General features: G+C 42.6%; 1 protein-coding gene across 1 annotated transcript; it reads right to left on the bottom strand.

The window, feature by feature from the left end:
* Nucleotides 1–1,593: 1,593 nt before the first annotated feature.
* Nucleotides 1,594–20,143, bottom strand: LOC146758004 (dynein axonemal intermediate chain 1-like). Its single transcript, XM_085518642.1, has 3 exons — nt 19,860–20,143; nt 1,963–2,052; nt 1,594–1,671 (listed from the first exon to the last, which is right to left on the bottom strand). The coding sequence occupies exons 1-3, from the start codon at nt 20,097–20,099 to the stop codon at nt 1,594–1,596; spliced, it is 408 nt and encodes a 135-aa protein (XP_085374768.1). The 5' UTR covers nt 20,100–20,143.
* Between the last annotated feature and the right edge of the window lie 6,894 nt (nt 20,144–27,037).

The raw sequence follows: 27,037 nt of genomic DNA on the forward strand, positions 1-27,037 counted from the left end.
TGGACTTCAAGCAAATCATTCATTCTTCCTTGCTGTGCATAAAGCCATGGATTGTTACAAAGCACCCTTTTTGTTCTATTTCTTGCTTGCTCTTTGGAATTTCTCTTGGAAGAAAGAAACAAGAATGTATGTAAAACTTGTATTTCACCCTGCCTGCTAAGCACATATCAGTTCTGGCAATTTCAGAGGTAACTTCAACTCAATTTCATGCAGGGGTGTAGCCAAGAAGTGCAAGTAGTAAGTAGAAATAACACTGTGCTAACCTGGTCTTAGAAGTCATACCAGGTGACTCTTAACTAGCTACACCAACACGTTCAAGGGACAGGAGAAAAAAACAGCCTTATGATGTGGGAACATAATTAAGCACTGCTGAATCACAGAAACATTGCATAAAGCCCTTCAGAGGGGAGTTGTCAGTAGAACCAATCTGCAGATTCTTAGTTATCCAAGCTGTAGCACTTCTCGGAAGTTTAAAGTAAAAGATTTAATCCAGCGTGTCCCACCTCCTGTGTGAAACTGGATCACTCAGTTATGTGACCACAGCCAGTCACTGGGACCCAGGCAATAGGTGTTAACATCCAGGTCACCTTACCTGGCTGTGTTCAGCTCTAAGAGGGTACTACCCAGCGTAAATCCCTTTGGCTTTTCTATACAGGGGATAAAACAGGAGTTGAATGCTGCAGCAGTATTCATCTGTCTCTATCTGGGGAGCTCTGAGCACTCTTTTCAGAAAAGGACTTGGGACACGCTTAGCGGAGGGATTTTTGTAACTAAAGCTGTGTGAATGAATCTGGAGGAGTTTATGAAAGAACCTAATTGTCAATGCCCTCTGCACATTCCTACTGTGTTCATTAGAAGGGGCTCCAAGTCCTGAGGTGAACATGAGACTTAAAAAATAAACATAATGTTAGATATGAAACCCTTCCCATGGCAGCAAGGCCTGAAACTCTCAGAACAGACAAGCTTTGAATGGCTTTGAAAGGTTAAAGAAATGAGTATCTAAGGATATAAAGAAATTTCTTTGCTAGCTGGGAAATAATGGGACAGCTGCTTCAAACTCCCATTCAGTGTAATTTGATTATTTCCCAAGTATAAAAAATAAATAATAGTAATAGTAATTGAACTCTTCAAAGTGTAAAATCAAGTACCCAGTACAGAAAGCACGCGTTAAGACTGAGAGAATTAAATCTAAGGGTTGTTTACGAACATTTCTGCCAATGCATGTACTGCAAAAGAAAAAGTAATCAAAGGAGGGGAACACAAATGAGTTAACAGATTTTCTAGGGTGTAAGCAGGCAGTGTCTTGGCAATGGGAAACCCTCTGCCTGTCCAGTTGTGCATTGTTGTCCCACTGCAAACACAAGCTTTCTCCCTGCTCCATGGCCATAGTATTTCAACTTGATATTCCTTGTACCAGCTGCTCTGGGGAGCTGGGCAGCAGCTACCAGTTCCTGTCTTGCAACCCGAATTACTCTGTACCACTTTGATCACCCACTTGATCAGTGTTTATGTATTCTCCTTTCCCTTTCTGAATTGCAGTCTGTAAGGCAGCATTTTGGGAGCAGGAATTATGAAACTATAGATCAATGCAGATTATTCCACCTTGTCTCTGTATGATCCTCCCGGAACAAGGAAGGTTTCAGAGCAAGGATAAGACTTGAGTTTCAGCATCTGTGAAGCAGAAAAATGTTCTCTCATAATCAAGCCAATGGGATGCTGCAGGTGCACGTAGGATGGTTGGGCCCTGAGCAAGAAGTAGGCTAATTCTGCTCAGTTCAGAGTTTAACACAGTGCTCCACATTCAGCTGAAGGTTGATATCAGCAAGCTGTGATTGAACCAGAAATGTTCACTTCTTTTCAGATCTTGCTCATCATAAATAATACAATTAATACATCATTGAACTTTGGAAAAAAAAGTGGTTATAATTTGGCCAGGAAAGAAAATTGCCACTTACTGTTTACCTTAACTAAAGTCCATGACACAATCCGTCCATCCGAGGAGACAGAGAAGAAATTCAAATTGTTGTCCATGTCATCTTTCTGCCACTTCACCTTCAAACAAGCAGATAACCCCAGTTAGTACGGAGCACTCTAAACTAGCAGCAGAGCTACTGGCCCTCAGCAGGGTTCTTTCCCACCCTTCGTAAAGAGCACCCGGTTTCCACCCTGGAGTCCTGATGCTGGCTCACAGTATGTATGAACACATTCCCCATTCCTCACAGGCAATTTCACAAGTGCCCCCACAACTCCCATCTCTCACAGTACCACAGGGAAGCTGCAGATGACATATCACTGCCCTGTGCAAATGAACCCCTTCCCATTTGGCTAATTACTGCAAATACAGCGTTATATGTCTACCCTTCAGCCAGCTCACCTCAAATTAGCTTTCTGTGCCTGTGTGGGACACAGATGAGCCCTTGCAAGCAAAGTGCGACATGGGTCTTTGGGGCACTTTGTTTTAGGGGGATCAAAAGGTCTCCATTAAAACTGAAATCCTCCCTACACCTTCAGAGCATCTGTGTGCCTAGTAAGGAGATTTGCCTTTTGACTGTGACAGCTCAGCAGGAGAGATTAGAACTCAGATAAATGGCTTACAGTTTAGAAGAGACATATCAGTTAGACGAAAAGCATTAAGAACGCTCGATTTTCAGATCTGGAATTCAATCAGACTGAAGGGAAAAGGATGACTTGCCACTGGGCCTGTCAGCATAAACTCCTGTGGGCATCTGTCAGTTCAGGAGAGGGACAAGCACTTCGGCAGGTTCTGCTTTGGTTTTCAAAGGCATATTTGTTCCTGTCCAAGCAGTGCAGCAGACACATTTCCCTGAACATCATCTATGATAAATGGGCACAAGAATCCCAGAGCTTATCAAATACTCAATCTGTGAACAGCTATTTATCTGGTACCTATTCCAGAATGCAAGCAAGCGTTCTCAATACTTTAATTACACAGGATTGGGTATCCTGATGTTACTTCCTTGGAAAAACTGTTAATTCTGTTTTACAAAATTGTTTGTACCGTGAAGTTCTCTGGAGCATGAAAATTCAGCAAGAGACTCACTAAAGAGTAATTAATTCTCTAGTGAACCTGTTTCCTACCTAGAACACACTGTTCTGCAGAAAGAAAAATAAAATGGAAGGGAATGCTCACACAATGACAGTTTCAAGGCCATAATATGTGACCAAAGAGTCTTGAGTAGTTTTGAGCATCCATCCTCACATTGCAGAAATCAAAAGACTCCAAGTGGAACCACTTCTGTTTGACATTAAGTAATGGCATAATCCAGTATTGCTCAGAATAAATGGCTAGTGATGAAAGAACAGGTCCAGTGTAACACACAGAGAACAGTGATTTCCAGTGGTGGCCTCTGCACACATTTGTGCTGCATATATCTGTTCCAGGAACATCTCTCCAGTATCATGAGCTGCTGCTGATCATGGTGGCCATGAGCAGCTGCTTCAGATAATGAGGTTGGTGTAGTAAGGAATTTTAATTCAAAGAGAAAAATGCAGGCTTCTGAGGAACTGGTTAACAAACATGTTGGCTTATTTGTCTCATGAAGGGCACAGGAAAAGAGATGTGCTTCAAATCAGAGCCTTTTAAAATGCCACTCTAAACTTGTCCAATAATAAGGTGCACTTATTTGTATGTCTAACTTGACTCTCCTCTAACTCAGGCACTTTCTACTTTCCAAAATATATGGAAAAATCAGTCACACTTCCCAATCTTCCTCTATGGCAAAGTTGCTTAGCTTGAGGTAGGTTTCTGTGGAAAAGAAAAAATCCATTTAAACCTGGAAGCAGTTAACACAAGCAACTTAAATATCTCCTATCAGGAAAGGGTCACAAGTCAAGAAAAGGGGTTCTCCAGAATCTGACATCTGCAGGTTGAACCCGGCAACACCTTGATTTGCACAGGGAAGGGAAATGCAAGAGACACCTCTGTGCTGAAGGCAGCATGGGTCTGAGATTAGGCTTGGAGTTTAAACACTGCACATGCTAAGAGCTGAACTGGTCCAGACTTCTCTAAGGGAACAGCCCAAGTCTGACTACTACCAGAGCACACATCCAGGTGCTCCCTAGTGAGCTTTGCTGGAGCTCTGCAGCTGAGTTCCCTGCTCTGCTCTGGCTAAGCACAGTGCAGATGTTTTGCATCCAAACTAGAGCCAAGCAACAGCCTGTTACATCAATGGAAAATGTGCAAATAAAACAGCTGGAGTCCACCTCTAATCACACTGCAGACAGCTCTAGAATCCTCACACAGTGTGTTGAAGAAACCTCATCTGGAGGCATCCAACAGGGCAAGCACTTCAACAACCTTATGGGATTATTACATAATCCAATTCCTTCCAGCATTTCCCAGCCGGAGAGCTTTACTCAGGGTTTGCTCACTCCAAATACCATCTCTCTGACTGTTATCTATGCAGGTTTTCTGTTATCAGTTAAGCGTCACAACTATTTCTCTTCATCTGTTATATGGTGGAGTCAAAAGCAAGTAGGCTGATTCTCTTGGGTACTCTTGCTCCTAAACCTGAAACCATTAATAGCATCTGAGTTAGGCACATAATGTAGGCGGTTTGAACTCAGGCTCTCAGGGGCATCAAGATCTGCCCTCACGTGACTGTCAGCAGCTCTCCATGGCATTAGCCCGAATTTCAGGAAACAGAAATAGGCACTTGATACTTTTAATTTGCTGTCAACACCTCTGATGCCTTAATATTGTTTATGATATTTTTTCTCCTGATCACTGAATTCCACAAACACTTATTAAGGTAATTAGCCTTCATGATACTGCAATCAAATTAGGCATCTGCTTAGAACTGGCCTTTCTCCTGCTCCCAGAGGCCCACAAATGTGGCATGGCCTCCAACCATTAGCAGTATCCGTGCTCTGAGAAGTGGCACATTTGACAAGAAAAGAAGGCGACTGAAATAAGGTTTTCTTTTCTGAAGCATGTGAGAATGATCCCAGGATTTTGGCTGCCTGAGATGGCTTAAAGCAAAAGTTCAATTAGGATATAGTAAAAGCAAAGCATCACACAAGAAAGAAAAGTGTATGTCAACAGTGGAAAGGAGACAGGTAAAGACAGTACTGCAAATGACTGATCCTGATGGGTTCTATAAAATAAAAAATAATACCGTTATCTTTATAGTTATCTTCAGCCTGACTGCTCCTTCAGTACAAAGTCAATTTGTGAAACATTGCTGTGGGGTACCTGTGAGAAAAGCCTATCATTTCTTAAGTTTTATTTCGCAAAGCCTGGTTATTCATAGAGAAATGTAAGATATTCAAAACTACTATTTGTTCACAGAAAAATAAAGGTAAAACGCTGCATGTTCACTGCTACGTACAGCAGGTTAGCAGGGCAATAATCTATCAACTCTTAGCAAGAGAATAATATCATCTTTGTCTATAGCAGCTGGCAGTGGCTCCTGTCCAGTAGAAGATTAGACCATCTATCCAATCTGATTTGAAAACTCCCATGTTTCTAATGTCATTCCTAGAACAGAAATAGTGCTTGATCATTTTTTTCCTGGCATGGAGGCTGTTAGTCATTCATGCTGACAAATAAAATTGGTCAAAGCCACCCTGGCCATGAAGCTGACCTGAGCACTTCGCAGACAGCCACAGGCAGGATCTGCCTTCCTTTCTTCTAAGGGGACACGCTACTGCAAGCACCAGCCCCTTTGGCTGGTTGCTGGCTTGCCAAGACTCAGCTGTGGGGTGCCACATGTGGCACATACACAGTAAACAACAAGCAATTCCTTTCCTTCCTATTAATTATACTCCATGAATCTCTTAGCCAACACTGGGATGTTGCGCCCTGCTGACTCCTGCACAAGGTGAAGCAAAGGAGTTTGGGTCATTCAAAGTTAAAAAACAGAATAAGGTCTGTCAGAGGTAGGAAGTGGGAATGACACAAGCCTTATGAAACCCTGAGGAGCTGAGTAATACACACACAGATCAGTGAGTGAGCCCCCAGGCTGCTGAAGAAAATCCCTGCCAATGTGACCCAGAGACAAAATCCTTCCTGCACCAGCCTGGCAAGCAGTATAGTCCTAAGCAAAACTGTCGTGGCAGCAAAGGGTTTGGGGGAACAAAAGAGGACATCTCTTCTGAGGTGGGGTTGGATACACGTGACCACTGGTGGTGGTTCACATTGCTGTTTTCTCCAGCCTCCAAAAACAGGCACTCAACAGCTGCCACCTACACAAGCATCAGGACTTAACTGGCCTTATAGAGGAAATCTCCTTTACCATAAACTCCTTCCAGTTCATGCTCTCTAAGCATTCCAGTTCTTCTCTTTCAGCCCTTCTATGCAGCTGGAAATATACAGTACAGGGCCTCCTCTCTTAGGCACAAGCAAGCAGGATTTACAATCTCCTCTACCTTGTATTCCTGCAAATAAATCAGAATTATGTGCCTCTGTGCAACAGGATGGCATTGCTGACCACTGATGATCCGCTATTACCCCTTCTGGCACCCAGCTGCCTAACTGCTCATTCCCTCGTTTCTATCTGTGCATTTAATTTTCCCTTTCTAAATGCAGTATTTACTCATGTCTTTATTGAATTTCATCACATTGATTTTTGGACCGTTCTTCCAATTATCAAGATGGTTTTGAACATAATCATGTTCTGCAAAGTCCCTGGGCCTCCCAAGAGGGCTTCCTTATTCTTAATCTGAGTTGTTAATGAAAGTATTGATCAAAAGAAGACCAGGGCTGATAGCTGGTGGGTCTCACTTGAAGCATCTTCAGGGTGTGACAGCAAGCCCTGGATACTGCTCTTGGAGCACATGGGCTGAGCCACCTAAACAAACTCTTTACAGAGATTTTATCCAATTCATATTTCTACACAGTGGTAATAAGAATGTCACTGTGGGAGCTTGGATCAAATGCTTTAGTCAAGTCAAGATGGATTGAGATGATAATGTTGACTGCCTTTCCCTTCTTCGTGATGTCCATTTCTCTGAGACAAAAGAAAAAAAGAAATTACAGTAGCTTAACAATTTATTCTGGACAAATCCATGTTGGCTTCTCTGAATTACCTTATTATCTAGACATTTACAAACCACTCTGCCATTTGTCTAAGTGTTTTTCCAGTGACTGAAATTGGTCTGCCTGGTCAATAATTTTCTTGGTCCAAACCTAACATTTTAACCTAGATTTTTTTAAATTCTTCCAGTCCATTGTGACCTCTCCTCCTTTTCATAGCCATGTTTGTCCTACAGGCCAAGCATTTTAGTGCAACTAATGCACTGCTATGTTATAATCTACACTTTGCAAGTCACTACGGATGCCTGCAGCATGGGTAAATTGTTCAGATACTGGTTTCTGGTCTGTGGTACCTTGTCCATACCATGTCCCCTCTACATTCAAGAATACAACCTTCAAGAAAATCACATGCAGAAATGTCTTTTGCCAGACACTGGTTCTGTGGCATTGCTGAAAATCTGCTGATGACATTTATTGTTATTTTGGTCAGTTCACACTACAAATACATGATTGTGCCCCCATCCACAGAAAAAAGCAGGACAACACTTCCCTCTGTCCATGCCTCAGGAGTTCTGCCTTTGAGTAGAGGCTTGTATTCAATTAGACTGGAAGCTGCGTATGGGCTTGCACAAAAAATCACTAGTCTCTGCTTAAAATCAAGGATGTATATAGTACAAAGACTTCCTAAAATTCTCACTAATGGTCTAAAATTGCTCTGGCTAATTCTTCAAATACTGCAGGGTATATTTAAGCTGATCCTGATGATGAGCACATACCTGTCTCATCAAAACATTATTCAACTTGCACTTCCCTATTCTGAACTGTGCTTTCACTCCCTTTTTACATTAATCACATTAAACAGTCAGCCTTATACACTTATTTTAAGATTAAACAACATAGCATCAAATAGTGCATTCTTCTCTATACTACTCAGTATTAGCTGAAAGCTGGTTTTAGTAATGAACGTATATTCTTCATTCCTCCAACTTCCAGTACACTTCCCAAATATCATCCTTTCCTTTTTATGACCCTGGATAATTACAGCTCATTTTGTACCTTCATCTCCTTTAATTTTCTTTGTCTTCATGCCACATTTGGTCTGCATACAGGAGACTTCTTCCATTTTATTGCTATCCTATTTTCAGCCTTCCAAAGCAGCCTGCTGCAGGCTGATCTGCAATAAATTGCTCTGTAGGTCACACCTTCTGGAGCCAGGCTGATCTCTCTTGTGTTCTGGTGTGAATACTCCTTGGATTTCGCTACAGCAACCTTTAGTTTGAGCCAGGAAGCAGTTCTCATTTCTTTCCACCATCACAAGAAATGTGTTTCTTGTTGGTTCCTGGCATCCAGAAACACCAGCTCATTACCAGCAGAGAAGAAATCTTTCACAATCTCCTCCTGCTAATAACAAGCTGCCTTTATTTTTTATTTCTCTCCCTGTATCACTCTCCTCCAATGTCCTGGGATCTGCTGTGGTGGAAGTCTCTTCTGACCATCAGCTGACCAAGTATGTTGACTTCTGGTTTTCTTGGAGCGAATAGCTTGTCCCCCCCTTGCTGCTAAGACAAGGTAGCACCTCTATAACAACTTCCCCAAGTACCCTCCATCAAAGCACTGCCAGCTATTCTTCATTTACCGCTTACCAGACTTCCCAGCCTGGCCCCATTCATAGCCCTTGCTGCCTCACTGAGAATCTCTTGCTAGCTATTAAAAGTGAAGCCAAGGCCAGGCACCTGGAGGAAAGCATGCAAGAAACAAGGCTGCTCTCCTGAAACTGGTCACAAGAGACCCTCCAAAATGTCTGACCTAGAAAACACAGGTTACTTCACTCACATGCAAAGTAACTCCAGTGTTAGTCAAAACACAAAAGGACAAAAGGATTCCTTCCCACGGTTAGTTGGGATAAAGGCAAAGAGTGAGCTAAATCCAGATGACTCACCTCAACTTGCAACAAAAATGACAATTTTAATGAGCTGTGATAACGTCACGCAGACTGCTTACTCCAAGATATAGGTCAAAGGAGCCCAGTCAATGTTTTTCACCAAGTCTTCATGCAAAAGCTGCTCCTGGGTCCAGAATGTACTTTGACTATATGATATCACTATGCTGGGAGAAGATCTGGCTGTGCCATAGCTTCTTGTGGGTCTAAGCTTCCTGCTTGATGTAAATACACCAGGCAGGAAGGAAGCAGCCATGGTCGGCTCCAGCCAGTCTCTAAGTGAAGAAGATCTGAACAATGAGGCGGCCAGCTTGCCCATCTTGGAGCCGAAGTGTCTGGGTACAGCATAATGAGCTCCTGCCCCAAGGTGCTCACTTGGCCAAAGGGATCACTGGGCTGTATCGAGGCTTTTTACCATTCTTGACTATTACACTGGGAACCCGACAGCATTTCTGCTGTGGTACATTGAGAAAGAATGTGACAAAATAATAGGTTTCGTCAACATTACCTCAAAATACATTAGCACTTGATTTTGTTCTCAAAAGACTTGCAGTAAAAACATCATCCCCATCCCTGATCTCTAGACATGGTACTGGTAAAAGCAGAGCAGATGGGTGAATCCAGGTGCAATTAAAGAGGAACAGCTGCTCCCAAGAGGAAGAATCATGTCTGCTGAATGGGGAAAGTTGGGCTGCCTCTTTCAGGCTGAAGAGTCTTTGCATACCCAGAAACCTCAAGAAGAAAGCAACTGTCAAGAGTGCAGTGCCACTAATAATACCTTTCTACTACTGCCTGAGATGTCTGTGTGGGGAAGAAGCTGGAGACTCTTTCACAAGGGATGTGACTTTCTGGGCCAGGAGACCGGTGCCTGCCAGGAGCCTGTATCAGATATCCCAGGAATATCCATCTGAGCCTCTAACTCTAAGACCATGTTTGTCATTTACAAAGATTAAGGCAGGTGCCACCAAGAGCCACAAATAAAGCCCTCCTTCTGTCACTGCCATACAAAAATATATTGTGACTAGATACTTAACAAAATGATCTTTAAGCAGCACAGCTGGAATGCGAAGACAGATATACCCAGCTGAGCAAGACCAGATGATATTCACCCTAAGGTGCTCAAGCAGCAGGTGAAACAATCTCTAAATCATACATAATTATCTATGGAAGCTAGGAGAGGTCCTGGAGGATAGGAACAAGGCAAAAATGTCCCCAGAAACCCCCAAACAAAAGCTAGCATGAAAGATTATGTTAAAAGACCGTGGACCTGTAAGCCTACCTCAGAACCTTGAGAGCTGGAGCAAAGTATTAAGTCATCAGTATGCATCTATTGTCCAAGAAGATAGGGAGCAGTGAGTATGGGCTTGTCAAGGAAAGATCTTTTCAAACAAAATTGATTACCTTCTCTGACAGGGTAATGGGTCTACAGGATTAGAGGAAAGGAGCAGATGTGATTTACCTTTAATTTAGTAAGGCTTTTGGCATACTCCTTGCAATGTTTTAGAAGCAAGCTAAGAAAATTAAGTCTAGATGTAATTACAGTGAAGTGGATGAGTGATTGAAAAAATGAATCTGCAAGAGTAATGACCAGTGACTTCCTGACCAGTTGAGAACAACAGTAGATGGTTCCCACAAGGGACCATCCCAGGTCTTGTTCTATTCAATATTTTCATTAGTAAGTTGCATAATGGATGGCAAAATACACGAGACAAAGGTTTCTGTTATTATTATCAGAACTCAAAGATAACTTGACAAATTGGAGACTCAGTCTGAAAACAATAAGACTAAATTTGATAAAGACAAGTACGGAGGTACACAGGAAGAAGAAAGCACATAAGTAAGTGGAAATTAGGGAATTTCTAGCTAAGTGGCAGTAGTGCAGAAAAGGATCAGAGGATGGTGCAGGAATCAGCAAAGTGACACTGACAGGTCAGGGGGATTACAGAAATCTTTTTTAAAGGGATTAACAGGTATGTTACATCTAAGACTTTCCAGATAATGACTTCAGTCCATCAGTACTGGTGAAGACATCCAGACTAACTCATTTTGATGAAAGCACTTCAGGAATGATACTGTAGAATCCATGACACCATAAGCAGAAGAAGAGGACACTCTCAAGGGCTCTGCCAGTTCTCATTTCTGTGAATCAGGAACAGTCTCCTTTTTCCAGAAATGAAGGCTCACTCTGATTCTAAATTCAGTCTCACTTCTCACGAGTGTACTGCACGTCGAGTTCAACCATACTGTGACTGCTTCATCCACTGCAATAGGTGAGACTGCTTTGTACAGCAGACAAGTCTTTTGAGTGTAAGAAAAAGTTGATGGAAAGATATAAATAAAAACTACTTTGATTTACATTCATATAAATAAACACTTAAAAATAAACCCAGTGAAGAATGTTCCTATTTGGAATCTGGATTTTCTTTTAAATGCAAATGTTTTGGCTATGACAGCAAACTAGAGATATGGGAGCTGCTAAGCAGAAGAGAGTCCTTGGCGCTCTTCCTTCCACTGTAGAAAAATATGTCAATGCTTTGCTGTAAAATTATGCAACAGGGCAGAATGGATCAGATCAGAGAGCAGTGGAAGCAAACTTGTCCCCATGACATCAGCTGTTAAAGAGACAAGGTTTGTAATTAGTACCTATTCCTAAAGGTGAGTAATATTTAACATTTGGATGTACCAATTGTATTAGAGAGAAAATGGTTTAGACAGCTGATGAATGTAAAAATGTTCAGAGATCCCAATACCCTTCAGTCTAATTTGGGCTTCCTTCTTTTCTCTTGCATATGTAGTGAGCAGTTCTGGTCTATGGTGCTGCCCACTGGAAGCAGAACAGAGATTTAATTGGCCGCCTCCTAACTCTACCTACCATCATTTTGTGTAACACAGCTTTCCTGATAATAAATATGCCAATCAGAATGGTTAGAGTGGCTCACAGGCTGGAAAACAGTAAGCAGGTACTGAAATGAAGGTAGCTTCTTCACCTACAAAGAAGTTGGGCATCACCTGAGCCAGTCTGGCAGGACTGCATTTCTCCAAGCAAAGAACTGGAAGGAAGAATTCCTCAGCATCTGGAAAGGAAAGCACAGCACAGGTGCATCTGGGTGCTCCCAAAGACCATCCGTCACCTGCACCATGAGTGTGAGGTTGGTGTAGGCTATTTCACAGGTACAAGCTAACAACAGGCTTATCTGATGAAACAGAACTTGCTGGAGGCAATAGCAAGAACCAAGCTTTTCTGAAAGCCTTTTTGTTGATGATGGTTGGTTTTGGTTTTTTTTGTCTTTTTAGTACTTGAAAGCTTATTGATAGCTGAGAGAAAACTTTCAGATATGTTTACCAACACTGAGGACTCCTTGTAAAACAAACTTCCACGTCTGATTTAACCCCATAAACGCTCCTCTTTGGAAAATCACTTCTCCCCCACAGCTGGACCAACTGCCTTCCACCTTTATGCCTTTATCTTGGAAATCGCTACATTTTGGAAGCCCACGAACCCAGGGGTGCAAGATCAGCTTACAGTAGTAAAGAATCAGACCCACTGTACCACAGTGCCTTCAAACACCACACATGAATCTGGGATGCAGAAAGAGGATAGAGAAAGCTCTAGCAAAGAGAGTACTTGGTGATAGAGGGACTCAGCACCAAGCTGAGCAGCAAGCATGGCATGGAAGTGACGCTGATACAGGGCAAAGGTCCAGCCTGGGGCTTGTGCATTGCTCATGCTTCACAGCCTCAGATTTATCTGGAGGAAGCAGAGTTCAGTTATAAATAGCACTGGATAAGGGCTGGCCCTACTTTCAGTTTGTTTTCCTCCTGCTGGGAGGCGGTTGCTCTGCTTTGTACCAGGGATCTGCTTGCTTATTCCCCTCACAGCACTCCTTGCTGCATTTATTAGGCTGGTACACCAGCAGCTGAGGAGCACGGACCCAGCCATCAGACTCTCTCCTGTTTGTCCTGTCAGTGGTAGAGTTTTCATGTCAAACAGAACACAGCTGAATGATGGGTGCCAGAGGCCAGAAAACTCAGGCATTTTGACCAATTGGAATTCACAGCTCCTGGTTTCAATTCTGACTCTGCTCACTGGGCAAGATATTCAATTTACAGACAAAATAAGAAGTTCCCCACGCCTTGCGCAGGGAGAGCACATGGCAGGCAGGCTCACATCCAAATCCCCAAGCTTTCTGACGCTGCTAAATCAGAGACAGCATCTGCAGTGTTACTGACAGAAGGTGCCCATCATTGCAGGGCCGGGGCCCTGTCCCCAAGCACACCAAGTTGAGATGCTCACTGCAGCATGAGAGGGGTGGGAGCTGTGGCATCCCCTGCCCCCTGCAGACCATGACTTTGACCTCACCATACCTGCTCAGCCTGCTCTACCATTACCCTGCCCTTACCTCTACATCATCTTCCTTGTTGTTTTGCAGGCTGTGTCACTGTTGTTAAGACCCACATGTGCTTTCTACACCTAGTCTGAAAATCCTGCTATCAGCAGTCATGCATTACAGGCCACGTTTTTTCCACAGAGATCCAACGGAGCTTCTCAGTTTCTTTTAAATATTTAGTTAACGTTTGTGATGGCCATAAAGCAGCAGAGGAAGATTCAGAGATCCATGTAACCAAACAAATGCATTACAACTTCTCCGGACTTTGAAGCCTCAGGCTAACATTTTACAACATCCCACGAACTGACTTTATGTTCCATGAGTGAAGATTTCTCTGTGAACTAGCACCAGTACAACCCATGCAGAAAGCAAATTACATACACTTTGCTTGCTGTTACTGAAAAGAAATAAGCAACTTGGCAATCCACGGGGAAGTGATCTGGTTCTTGAGTAAAATGGATGGGGAGAGAAAAGAACAACACAGCACTAAAGAATAATCTTTTTAGCAAGCAGCAGTCAGAGCAAAAGAAAGAAAATAAATTCAGCGTCTGTATGAAGTACAGAGGGAAAAGCAGCATCAAAGGGGAAAAAAAATTTCTTCTCAGACAAATGTTACATGATCTGCAATGCTTTACAAGAGAATTTCTAACCTGCAAGAATCCCCACTCAAGGTGCAGTTTAGAAGAATAGTTAAAGAAACGAAATCTCTTGCAGATACAGTCTGATATCATCCCAAAACATATAACATTGAAGTTAAAAAACAAAGGACTTGGTCTATTATTGTCAAAGATACTTAGAAAGAAGCATTTGGGCATTAACTTTTCTAACTTGAGAGTGCCTCACAAAGTGTCAAAAAGGATTTCAACAAGGTATAAACATGATGTAAAAGATTTTATCTAGCATTTCCACCACAGCGCTGCCTTGCAGTTTCTACCACCTTCACCATCACTCTAAATGAGTGTAAAACTTTGAGACAGACTCCTGTGGTTCAGCAGAGCATTCCCTGAAGGGCACTGAAAATTGTCAACATGGGGACAAGATTTCTTACAGCAAAACCATGACCGCAGTAAGTTCTCCCAGCTCTAACAATGACCACAAAACTGCCGTTCTTTACCATTTTCTACAGCAAGCAAATGGCAATCCCAGCCTGCCCCTGGTATTTGAGTTAACTGCTGGGAACAGAAGTGCAGTTAACAGCTGCCCCAGCAAGGAAGACTGTGACAGACGTGATCCTCAAAGCCCCCGTTTGCTCCATGGACACTCTTCTCAAACCTCTGTACTTCTGTGCATGCACTCAGTGACTGAAGTCAAGCTGCCATTCTCATGTGAGGATACAGGGGCCTCTTTAACTCTTGGGACATAAGAGGTTAGCAAAACATGTAGTGTTTGTGTTGGGCCAGGAATGCAAAGCAAGGCTAGCAGCAGAATAAAAGTAGGAGAAACATGCAGGTGAAGACACTGAACTGACCCAGTACGAGATGCAGTTTGCTTGTATTATCCTATAAGTTTTGTGTTAAATGACCCTTGCCATCAGGTTTCATCTCCCTTATCCCCTACACTCTCTCACTTGCCAGCTCACATGCCAAGCCATCCTGCTTCTCTTCATCCCTATTTCCAGCCCAGTCTTCTTGGTCTAAGGTCTATGATGCTCTTCCTTCTCCAAATTTCTGTTTCTCCACTGAACTTATCCCCTAACAGTATCTCCATGGAGCTGAATAATGCTTTCCCATGGCACTGCCCACAACAAACACATAGTTTGTGCTTCTTAGCAGTGAGAGTGACAGCAGAAGAATCGAGCTTTTTCTGAGATAGATGATCTTTATTCTGACCTTGATAACAACCTTCTGCCTCTTCTTTTTCTTTTATTTTCTTTGCAACAAACTCTTTGTTTGCCTGAAGCCAAAGAAACAAAATATTATGCGAAGCAGTAACATCTTAGAAGCAAAGCAAGCCACAAAAGTTGTTTGTCTGACTGCAGATGACAGATTTAGGAGACTGGCCATCAGAAATGTGCTGGTGTGACAGTGGGTTATGAACAAAATGATTTTGCTTCTAAGTAAGTGCAGCAAATACAATCTGCTTCCTAGAGGGGCCTTTTTTGTTTGCATGTGAAGCTGTGCCCAGCAGCCTGGAGAACAGCAAGCCATACTGGCTTTAAAGGAGCTCTGCAACTGATCTCATTTACTTTCTTCAGCAAGCCAAAACCTCACCAGGTGAGCCTGGGGTGGCTTCATGAACTGCTATGATTCACTGCAGTTATTTAAGGATTTATTACCACAGAAAGCAGAGATGGAGAAGAGATCAATCAATTACAGAATTACAGAGCAAGCTCCAGTGAGAGAGACTCAGAATCACTAAATATTCAGAGGGACCTGTAAGGCTCAACCACTCCAACTCCTGGCTCCACGCAGGACGACCCACATTCAAACTCTGTATCTGAAAGCACCGACAAAACACTCCTGGAGCCCTGGCTGTGCCCGCTGCCCTGTGCAGCCCATTCCATGCCCACCGCCCCCTGGTGCAGAGCCTTTCCCACACCCCTGCCCTCCCCTGGCACAGCTCCATGCTGTTCCCTCAGCCCATCACTGTCATACAGAGCAGAGATCAGCGCTGCCCTCCGCTGTGAGGAGCTGCAACTCCATACATTCAACTGGTAAAGCAACGTGCAAGCTGGCATTCACTCAGGTTTCCTTCAGGAGTTCGCAGGCTCCTACTGTGCTGCCTTGCCCATTTTGTTCTAACCACGAGCATCACGTTTAACCTGAATGGCATTTGGCAAAGAGTTAGTAGGCAGCAGCCAGCCTTTTCTCCTCCCATGTACAAGCAGAACGCAGAAAACAATTCTTTCAGGATGCCATCTCAAGCTCCATGGCGCCAGCACCACGGCAGGCCAGATCAGATACAGTACATGCACAAAGAACCGGGTTGTTTTTCAGATTGGTGATCTCTCCATAGCAATCCCAAACCAAGCTGTGCTCGTGGGTTGGCCTGCCACTGCTAAGACTTGCTCCAAGCGCAGCCAAAATAAATATTCCCTTTACAGACCTTAGGGTCAGCGCTCTGCACTGAGAGTTTGGTCAGTACTGCTGACTGGAAAAAAAGGTGAAAAAGAATATGTCAGTCCTCTGCAGCAGTGCTGGCACTGTACAAATCCCAGAAGCAAGCAGAAATAAAGTCCTATGGGAAGGTGGACAAGAAGCACGTGGCAGAAACAGATCTGTTGAATAAGATGTGCTTTAAAAGGGAAAGTGAGCAGCAGAACTTTGACACAGCAAATACTTTATCACCCAATCCCTGTTTCTGAACTGTTCCAGCTTCCAAATGCTTCAAACCTAAAATATTTCAAATATTCAAATAATGAGGAGTAAGAAGAAAAGCACTCTTTTAAGCTGTGAAGAAAAAAACAAAAGGCCTTTCTTTTTTTTAAAAGTTGAGAAGTGAAAACAAAGCTCAAAGGCTGACAATGGGAGGGGATCTCAATGCTGAAAGTCTCTTCCCAGCAGGTTGATTCTTCTACCTGGAAGAGATTGCTCTTGTGGGTCCCGCATGCCAAAGTCTAGTCAAGTTGTGCCGCTTTGGCTACCCTAGTTAAGATCCAAAGCCAAGCTCTGTGACTGAGACACTGTCTGAATGATGGAGATATCCTGTCTAGGGGCACGCTTTATAGGAGTACTCAGTGATGGAGATTATGGGTTTGAGGTGCGTGCTGCTTGTTCAGTGCACTGTTTCGATTAAAATGGGGTTTAGTCTAGCCCTACAAAAACTCTTGCCCAGCAGAACATGGTATGTTTGGCACAGCATCCCAGGATATGACAGCTTTTAGCTCACTGATCTGCAAGATCATTTCCAATTTTATGTTCCCATAAAAGCTAAAGCTTTGGTGACTGTGATAGCCACACTGCGCTGTATGCATATACATTTGTATGCCTTTGTAATTGCTTATTCCTTTATTTTCTTTCTTCATAGTTCTGACTTTGGAACTTAATTGGTAGTGAAGAGTGAGAAATATCTTCTTTAAAACAAGCCAAAATTTTCCTCCTTTTATATTGCAGTACAGCTAAATATAAAGAAGACATTTGCCAAATCCAGAAGAAACCACTGTTAGGATCTTTAAAAATACAGGAGCCAGCATCAGATGTATGAACTCACTAATAGGTAACAGAATTATAAATTCTACATTAGGTTATTTTTTATCTTAATAATGGGTTATTTCATTGGCTTTTTTTAATCCGAACTTTCTGATATACTACTAAATTACTGAAGATGAAATGGCTAAAGAAAAGAGCCGTCAGGCTGTTTTACTCACTTCCTATTTTGCTTTCACTGCAAAAACAATGCACTGTTTCAAAACAAAGGAGCCAGGCAGTCCAGAGAACAAAGGTTTTTAATTGTTCTGGAGAATTTTATTACTTTTCTAATTAGTCTTCGTAGGCATGGGCTTGCAGTCTCTATATCAGTGAGGATTGCAGAGGATAGTCTAGACATAGAATAGGCTTTAGACTGGTGGGGGTATTGGTGTGGGTAGAACAGAGTATCTTCTTTGAGCCAAATCTGAGAAACAAGACATCACTTTCTAGAACCATTAAATGTTAGATGAGGAAGAACAATACAGTGTCTCAACATGACAAATCATCCTCCAGGACTGATTTTCTCCCAACAAAAGGAGAGAAAACTCTCTATAATCCTTTTGCCTAATATTGACAAATAGCTACAGTTCAGATCATTCCAACAAGGTGTACAAGCTCTTTTCCTGATTGCCGTGCTATCTCCTTATTACTAACTTTGCACACTCATTTTACAGCAAGGTAAGCCAGACACTCCAAAGTTTACTAAAAATACAGGTACTTTACTGAAGAGAAAAAATAAGGATAATAATTCTCAGCACTCAACCTCCGGAAATAAAACAAACAAATGGGAACGTCAGGCTACTCATACCTACTTCTGTCCATATCCAATATGTGGTTTCTTTCCTTTGCAGAGATATCTCCCCGGAGTGCCTAATAGTTTTCTTCACCTCTGAGCTGTCAGGCAGTACACTACAACTTCTAAAAGCTCCTTACAGATTGCATCTACTGCTGCATGTAGCTGCTGCTTTTCTGTATGCATGAGGCCAACTTGAGAATGCTCTGTCTTTCCCCATTTTATCAAGGGCACAAATGATCTGTGATTCTGGCGTCTCTAAAGTGCAGTAGCAACCATGACCACCTCTAGCATGCTGCAGCAAGGTCATGGAAAGCTCCATGTAGGATCTACTACTTTGATTTTATTTATTTTGTACTGGAAGCCTGAATGGCAATTGGAGAAGCTTGGAGTTTTCTGCCTTTGGGGTGTGCATGTGCAAAGATAGATTCTGTGTATGTGGAAGTACGACACACAGTACAGTGAGAACAATCCAATGTTGGGGTATCACATAAACCTGTAAGAAGAGCTGAAAATGTCTGCTGGAAGAAAAGCTTTGTCCAGATAGGCAGCAAATACAAAATTTAGATGTCCTCCAACATGTTACTTTTGCATCACTTATCTGTTTATCACAAACACCACTGTTGCTTCTGGCAGGTCCCACATTTACCTGCAAGCCCCATTGGGATGCCTTGATTTATTTATTTATTTTTTAATTGAAAGATGAAATGACAAGGACCTGTGATTAGGGGACAAATCATACATTATGTGACAAAGTACAGTGAATACTGACCGTGTGCATAGAGGTATGTCTACATTAGGCAGCAAAGCCTAAATCAGGTGCCAGCAAAACCTGTAGTCCAGACCACAATATGCACAACTGCACCTCAGCAGACCCATGCAGACTGTGCTAAAGTCTGTGCTGCCACACTTTCACTGCTATGAACAAGATCAGACCCATATGTTCCTTTTAGTGCTCCAGTCCTAACTCAGATTATACTGTAGACATAACTACAAAGCTATCTGGATGTAGCAATATATTCACTCCAGTCCTTTACAATATCCTCTCTTTGGAGGACAGATGCTATGGAGGCATTTTAAAAGGCATTACTTTAAGAGCATTACCTGCACACTGCAATGCTTAGCTCACTAGAAAACTTCTCAGTCAACCACAGGGTGCTGTGTTTTGAATCTCAGTGACAGTCATTTCTGCAGACAGCTGTCCTTGGGTTTGTTGTGCTCAAAAGAAGTTGTTTTCAAGGCTGAGGTATGTGTTTTAGATGGTTCTCATTACTTATTGCCATTGGATTCTGTGTTTGGAGCACAGAAAGCACTGTATGCTGGTATATTCAGAGGTGTTCAGTTTCTCCCCAAATGTAAATAATTTGTAATAATGAAAACTAAGGAGAAATAATTCTGTAAGTACATTTTGTAAATGTGTTCAGTTTCTGTTGAGGACCAAGGATTCAAGCAATTTCCTTGCCTTCCTGTGCATTTCAAAACAAGCTTTAAATACAACTTAAGTATCATACACTAATGCATGAATTAAGCCAACACTTCTGCCCATACAGCGTATTTTCCTGCTGTGCCTGCACTCAGCTCAATTAAACGTTCAGTTTGGGGAAAGAACACTCACCTGCCACACTGGATCTGAGTGCTTTCCTGACTTAGCTCTGCTCATGTAGCTCGGCTGGGAAGTTGCCTTCTTAAGGTTGTAGATGGCCACATTGCCATCATAGAAGCCCACTGCCATGAAGTGGGGGTGGTCATTATGGATATCCAGGCACATGATGCCACTCTCACTGCTGAAGACATACTCTGGGAAGGAAGGGTTCTTCATAGTGTAGAGCACAAGCATGCCACGACTTTGCTTCATGAAGTCATCTAAACAGAAAAGAGTTTTGCTGTTAAGTCCATTCCTAAGATTCTCTGCTATTGAGATATATGATCTGACAACACCTATGCCCCAAACCAACCTGCATGCAAGGTTATGAGAAACATGCTGGTGGTGGGACCAAATGATCATGCTGGGGTGCCTGCATCTGAACATCCTTTCCGCCACTGATATGTCAGAGATGTAGGGACAATGTGTGTATGAAGAGAAATTACTTGTTCTAGCAACTTTTCTTTCTAGGATGGAAATTTGAGAGGCCTTGGAGGAAAAGCACATTTCAATGTCCATGACAATTCTTTCTGTAGGTTTGGATTTCATTAACACTGCACACATTCAGGCAGAATCAAGGATAGATATATTTCCAGTTCTGCACTGCCAATATGTGATGTTAAAGCTCGCACTCTTTCTTAGAATCATAGTCTCATTTAAGTTGGAAGGGACTTTTAAAGGTCAGCTGGTCCAACTCCCCTGCAATAAGCAGGGGCACCCACGGCTCCATCAGGTCCTCAGAGCCCCTCCAGCCTGACCTTGGGTGACTCCATGGATAAGGCATCCATCACCTCTCTGGGCAATCTGTTCCAGTGCCTCACTGCCCTTTAGAAATCTAAATCTCCCCATTTTCATTAAGAGCATTTCACTGAAGTATGTGTAAAGCATCAAATCTACTGCCGATACAGAGAACTGTACAATGCACAAGTCACTGCACCTTTACGTTCAGCTTATGTCCTACATCTCTTTGTGTGGCACAGAAGTTCTTCCTAGATAAGACTTTCCATTTTTTTCCTTTCCTGCCTACTTTTACCTCTCCTCTGCGCTGCCTGAAATTCTCTCTTCTAAATAGGATGATCTTTCTTTTGTTTTCTTTTTCTATTCTGTCCTGACTGTCCTCTACAGGTTTTTCTGCTTGTCTAAAAACCAATTTCTAAATTCTTCTAACAGGGAAGAGGAGCTGATGATGTAGATAACCTCTCCAGAAGCAAAAGAGGAGCTTTCCTAATCTATCAGCCAAGTGCTCTCTCTCAGGGCATCCTAGCCATCTCTACAAACATTTTATTTTTATGGTCAAATGCCTTCTGAGAGACTGTATATAGGAAACAAATTCACTGTTCTCTGTACTGTAGGTACACTATACTAATCTTATTTCCAGAACAGAGCTTCTTGCCTTGCCTAACATTTTGACCACCCTGTAGGATAAGGACTATGGTAAATGTGTGCCGTAGTGATAACACTAACTTCAGAGTACTCTCCTTGTCAGGAGGCTGAACCCAAATCAACATACAGGTAGGTACAGGCACTGCTGACCTCAAGTTTATCATGCCCACATAGAACATCCAAAGAGTTACTTTACTAACTCACACATCAGTAAAACTACTGTTTCTGCATTGTGTTTGGATGGTCGACTTTCCAAGTATGCTGCAATGCTTCTCATGGGTCCTTCTGTACACTACAGCCAGGCAGGGAAAAGGGTTTCCTTATTTTGCAGAAAGACAAGATTCCAAAACTAGCATCACTTCAAATGTATTTGACCACAAACAGCATTATTAGCATATTTTTTTTGGAAGAGGGAGAAACTTCCTAGAATTCTAGATGAAAAGGAAACAAACTTGCTTTCCCCTTCAGAGATTTTCCCTGTCCTCAGAATCCACAGACTTGACTTTGCCAAGTAATGTCACTGAACTGGGATTAGGTTGAGGTCCAGTCCTGACAAGTAGAATCCTTCCTCTCCTCAGAAGCAAAGACACCCAGGAGGCTGTAAAGATGTCCTACTAGGAGTGACTCACATTAAATGGACTAGAAAGTCACATCTGTTGGACAGCCTTTGAGCTCAAGCTGAATTGTGCTCTTACTTCTCCTGAGGTATGCTGAACAACCAGGCATATTTCCAACATCTCCATGATGCGTGTTCATTTTCTACCTGTTGGCACTGAGTTGAGGTGTTTTGGATGGCTGTTTCCTGTGTTCTCTATGCAGAGAGCAGAGAGACACTGCTTCAGAGAGTGATTCAGCCCACCAAAGATTTGAATTAATCTTGTCCCGGCCACCACTGTGGATGCAGGCAGCTTACTGAGATAATGTTGTAAGAACACAGCGAAGCAAAGGGTGCAAACTCAAGAACTGGCAGTAGTTGCTGCACCCCAGCTAGAGTCAAAAGCAGCAGCTTCAGATCAGAAGCAGCTGCACTGTGCTGCTCTGCACTGCATGGATACGCCATCACACACTGGAAGAGGTTAAAGCATCTGCCTTTTGCAGACCCATAAAGTGCAACTTGAAATGTGGCTCTTTTTCAGAGATATAAGGGCTGGAGACACTAGAGATACTGGACAGTTATTCTGACAAGCATGCCAGCAGGAGTTGTATTCCACTTTACAGGAAGACACAAAGCAGTGCAGCAAAAAGAGAAAAGTGAACAGACTCTTGCTGTAATGAGGAAGAGCTGTATGTGATGAGGATCCTCAGTGTTCAACTGAGCAGAGGTTACATATCAGAGCCTGACACATAACAAGTCCTTTTTGGAAGAGAAGCTTTGCTAATGACAGATGCAAACGGCATTATTACTGGTCTAAACCGGGAGAACTGAGCCTGAAAGTATCACATGCAATCAGAAATAGGTTTCAAACCAACCATTAATGCAATCTAAAATATTAATCTGCATTTGCATATATAGTTGGGCAGATTCGACCCAAAGCCTTTTCAGAAAAATACTGATTTAGAGGGAGAACAGTACCTTGAAATATCACCCTGCTATCTGCCATCACCCCATGGCTCATGCATATAAATCCTTTGTTCTGAGGTTTACAAACCTCTGTTTATAAATCTGTCTGCATTAACAGATTTTTTTCATTTATAGTATTCCATAGCTGAACTTAAAATCATCATCACTATGTGTTCAGTATCAGATGAAGACATTATGTTCATTGGACAGAATCATTTTTTTTCATCTTTCCCTTTCGGATCACCAAAAAACTCATGAGCCATCCATGTTTCTCCTCCACTTCTTATTACATACTTGTTGGCCAAACCTGGAAGCTCAACACAACAGCCAGAGAGTAGTGCCAGTAACAATGCTTGGGGTAAATCCCGTATTCATCAAAATTTAATCTTCAATGGTCATGAGTTAAAGTAGAGATTTTTTACTACAGAAGAAGGCAATGCTACAGTTTCTTGTGTCTTAATCTTGCAAACTGTTTCATCTCTGGAGGGCTTAAAACCCCAAACAGCACTGCCTTCTATCTTAAATCCTAAGATACATGTCTTTTTATAAACCAAGACCACCAGCTGACTCACAGATACAGCTTGTACCAAGAAATCACCACGCTAAAAGGAAACACCATTGCTTAAAATCTGCCCATCTATAAAAAGAAGCAAGACGGGGAAGAACGGCTGCGAACAGCTGCTTGTATCTGAGCATCGCAGCTGCAGAAGCACATCTACATTCCTTTCCTAGATATGCCCACACTGTGATGAGCTTGCTGGCTGGGGCTCTCTCATTTAGGGGTGGATTTTGGAGAAGCCAAGGGCCGTGGCTGGCTGTGCTTTTCACCCAGCTATGTGATATCCCCCAATGAGCAGAGATCAGTTTCAATGACAAAAGTTTTGGTACCCAAAGAAGCAGCTCAGCTGCTTACTTGCCTTTCAACTGTTTAAACAGTAGAGGACAAAAAAGGTTATCTGCAGTCCACTGAATGTCCCCAAGTAAATTATTATTATCTCTCAGTGTTATAAAACCCTGTGCATAGTCTAAGCGTATCCCCATGCTACAACCTGCACAGCACAGATGACTGAGCAAGTCACAAATTAATGAATTCTCAATACATTTTTCTTCTATCAGTGAACAAAACCTGTGCAGTGTGGCACTGAGCACAGGTTCATCTACCCTGCTGCAAAACACACTGGGTGAGCTTGTGCTGCTTCAGCAAGGCTCTCTCCTCACTCACTTAAATAGCTCTGGCAACTCCACACTTCCCTGCAGTTGCAGAATGGGCATGCTTGTAAGAAGTGAAACGGCTGGCAAGTCGAGCATTACTGTATGCCAAATCTTCAGAAAAATCAGGAAAGAGCACATTTTTCTGTGCAGCTCAGAGAATCTGAGTATGTGTTGAATGTGTTTTCAAAGGCTGACGAGGACTAACAATAATAACTGGAAATTTTATAGCACATCAGAGTTCTTTAAGCATCTGCAGCACTACTTCTCATAGCCAAGGGAAAGAGAAAGGTGAATGGAGGGACTGCCCAAGACATCACAGCAAGCTGGGAGTAGAACTGGGAGTAGAACCAGGACATCACAGGGCTCTGCTCAAGGTTGCCTCAGCCCAGGACCCCTGAGAGATTTCAACTGGAATCAGTGAAGCTCACTCTGCTTCTACTCCTTATAACAGCCACCAAGTATATTGCTGTTTTGACACAAACATTTATCTCTGTGGATGTGGCCATGAAACTCACTGTGGGCAGGGGAAATTCAACTTACACCAAACAACCCAAACAGTCCCTTCTCAGAAAAGAAAATGTTTTGAGAATTCCTTGATTTGTAGCTCGGGGTCAGAAAGCCTGGCCTTTTCTATTTCATAGCTCACTGGTGTTACAGGTATATCCTGTTTTGAACCCTATGACTTGTTTTTGTCTGCACATGCATTCTTCACTTGAAAATCTTGAGATACAGAGAAGCCAAATCATTTTATAGTTTGAATGCATAATAATGTGAAGTGATTAAGAAGTCACACCTAACTCCTTATTGGACTTGTCTGTCTTGCCACTATTAATTCTCACTCTCCTTATCTTGGTTGGATGGAGGAGTTCTTTCATACCTGGCATTTCTATTCATTAAGTTACTTAAAACTGAATGTAAGTCAGCATTCAGTGCGTATTTGATAACTTTCTCAGTCTCAAGTTAAAAAAAGTTGATTTATTTTCACCAGATTGGCACAGAGATCAGCAAAGAGCTGGGTTTTGCCATACCAGCCAAAAGTGCTGCCTTCAGAGCTGCAAAGAGAAATCTGCTTCTCAGTTATGTGGGGAACTGTAGAATATTAAGGAATTTTCCAATGATGCGGAGTCGTTCAAGTGGGCAGGACTTGTGCTCAGGTCAGACAAAATTCACATTCAGCCTGGATTTCAACTGGATATATTGTTCTCTCTCCACCTTTATAGCAACTTCTCTACCTCTTGAAACAGCTTGGGGCTCTTTCTGAGCTATCTGCTGGTTTTTATGCATTCTTTGAAAAGCACTGGCTCCAGAACCAAATGTGGTATTCCAGTATCCGTCTCAGTAATGCTTAAGTAATCTCTCTGCTGCCACTCAGGCTTCACTGTTTGCGCTCCAAGATCATGTCCACCCTCCTTGTCAAAGTTTCACACTGGAAACTCAGATTTATTGCTTGTCCACAAAAGCCTACTTTTTATTTTTTCAGAGTTGCTGCCTTCCAAGACACAGCACTCCTCCTTGTTTAGAGAGGTATAATGTTATATTTGGATGCATTAAAATGCATTTGGTTTGAGTAACTCCCGTTGACCACAGAATTAATCACTGACAGCCCTGTTCCCAGCATTTGCAACTCCACCTGTCTTTTCATCAGTCACACATTCCTTCTGTTGTGACTTTGTATTTCCATCTTGAGGACCAACAAAAATAAAGCCTAGCTCCAGGGCCACCACTGAACTCAACAGCATCCCCTCCAAGATGCTGTCTGAGCTGATAACTCCACCAGTATTTGTTTTCTGCCATCTGTCAGTGGAAATTGAATCCCGCTGTTAAAACCACCTGTGCTGGGCTGAGCTCAGTGAGCATTTCCCAGCTCCAGGGATAAGCAGATGCCCTCTGGTCAGCAGCAAGCTCTGCAAGCTTGGGGCAATCCCCTCAGTCCAGCACTGGCAAATTGCAGACCACTTTGGTTTGTGCTGATTCAGATGTTGGAATGTCACATTTAGTATTCTGCCTGACACCTTCCACCAACTGCTGGACTAACTCCTGGTACTCCTGATCAAGTTAATGTTATTAGTTGTGGCTCTGTTTGGGAAGCACAGAACTTGCAGTTCCGATTGGAGAGAGACAAAAAATAGGATTTTAAAGTCTTTTGGAAATTTTAGAAAAGACAAAATTGACAGGCAACAAGGAAGGCTGTAATTTACACATGACCTGAGGCCATGCCACAGCCGTAATTACTGCTATGGGCTCCACACATGTCAGAATCAAGACTCAGACTCCAGAAACCCAGACTGATAGATTCAAACAGCCGGTATGGAAACAAGCTGACACGCATGTTTGCATCTTACTCTAAAACACAGTCCAGCAAAGAAATACTAAAGACACTGCAGTCAACTGGTACAACAAAAAATAGATTTGGAAACACCAGTGCAAACAAGTTCAAGTAAGGCAACATTTGTTGCTGCATGCTACTGGAGAGTCTCAGAGGCAGACAAGAACAACAGAAAACAGGATGAAAAGATACCGTGCCTTCCTGAAAGCAGCAGGAGTATTTGACTTGCAGCTCAGCACTCCTCTGGTTCACATGAAGGAGAGCAGGTGAGCAGTGGAAACAAAAGAAGTACATAACTGAGCTGAATTCACAGAGCTATAAGTAGTGCCAGACTTTTCTCATACTGATGAGAAAGAGCTTTGCATTATAGGTTTAGCAGATTTGGTTTTGCAATGTAAACAGTGCAACCTATTGTTGTGAATACTAACATACACACTGAAGATACTCAAATAAAAGGGAGAAAGAGTCCACACAATGAAGAGCAGCAACTGGGAGATTTGTATTCCAGACCAGCTAATGTGGTCTAGGCTCTTTCTTCTCCATACTTCTCATAGACTCCTGAGGATATACACCTCAGAAGAGAGAAGAAAAGGATGACTGATGGGGGCTATGTAATATCTATCAGTAATGTCAAGAGCAACACTCCTGCTGTTTACAGGAATATATTCA

The sequence above is a fragment of the Coturnix japonica genome, chromosome 17, assembly GCF_054131305.1.
Source record: "Coturnix japonica strain WE chromosome 17, WE-NBRP24, whole genome shotgun sequence".
NCBI classification, from domain to species: domain Eukaryota; kingdom Metazoa; phylum Chordata; class Aves; order Galliformes; family Phasianidae; genus Coturnix; species Coturnix japonica.

Coding starts and splice junctions, on each gene's coding strand:
- LOC146758004 (XM_085518642.1), bottom strand. CDS start 20,099: ATGAAGCAAAGTCGTGGCATGCTTGTGCTCTACACTATGAAGAACCCT. Junction 2,053..19,859: donor ACTCAGATCCAGTGTGGCAG/GTGAGTGTTCTT, acceptor GCTTGTTTGAAG/GTGAAGTGGCAGAAAGATGA. Junction 1,672..1,962: donor TGTCATGGACTTTAGTTAAG/GTAAACAGTAAG, acceptor TCTGCTTCACAG/ATGCTGAAACTCAAGTCTTA.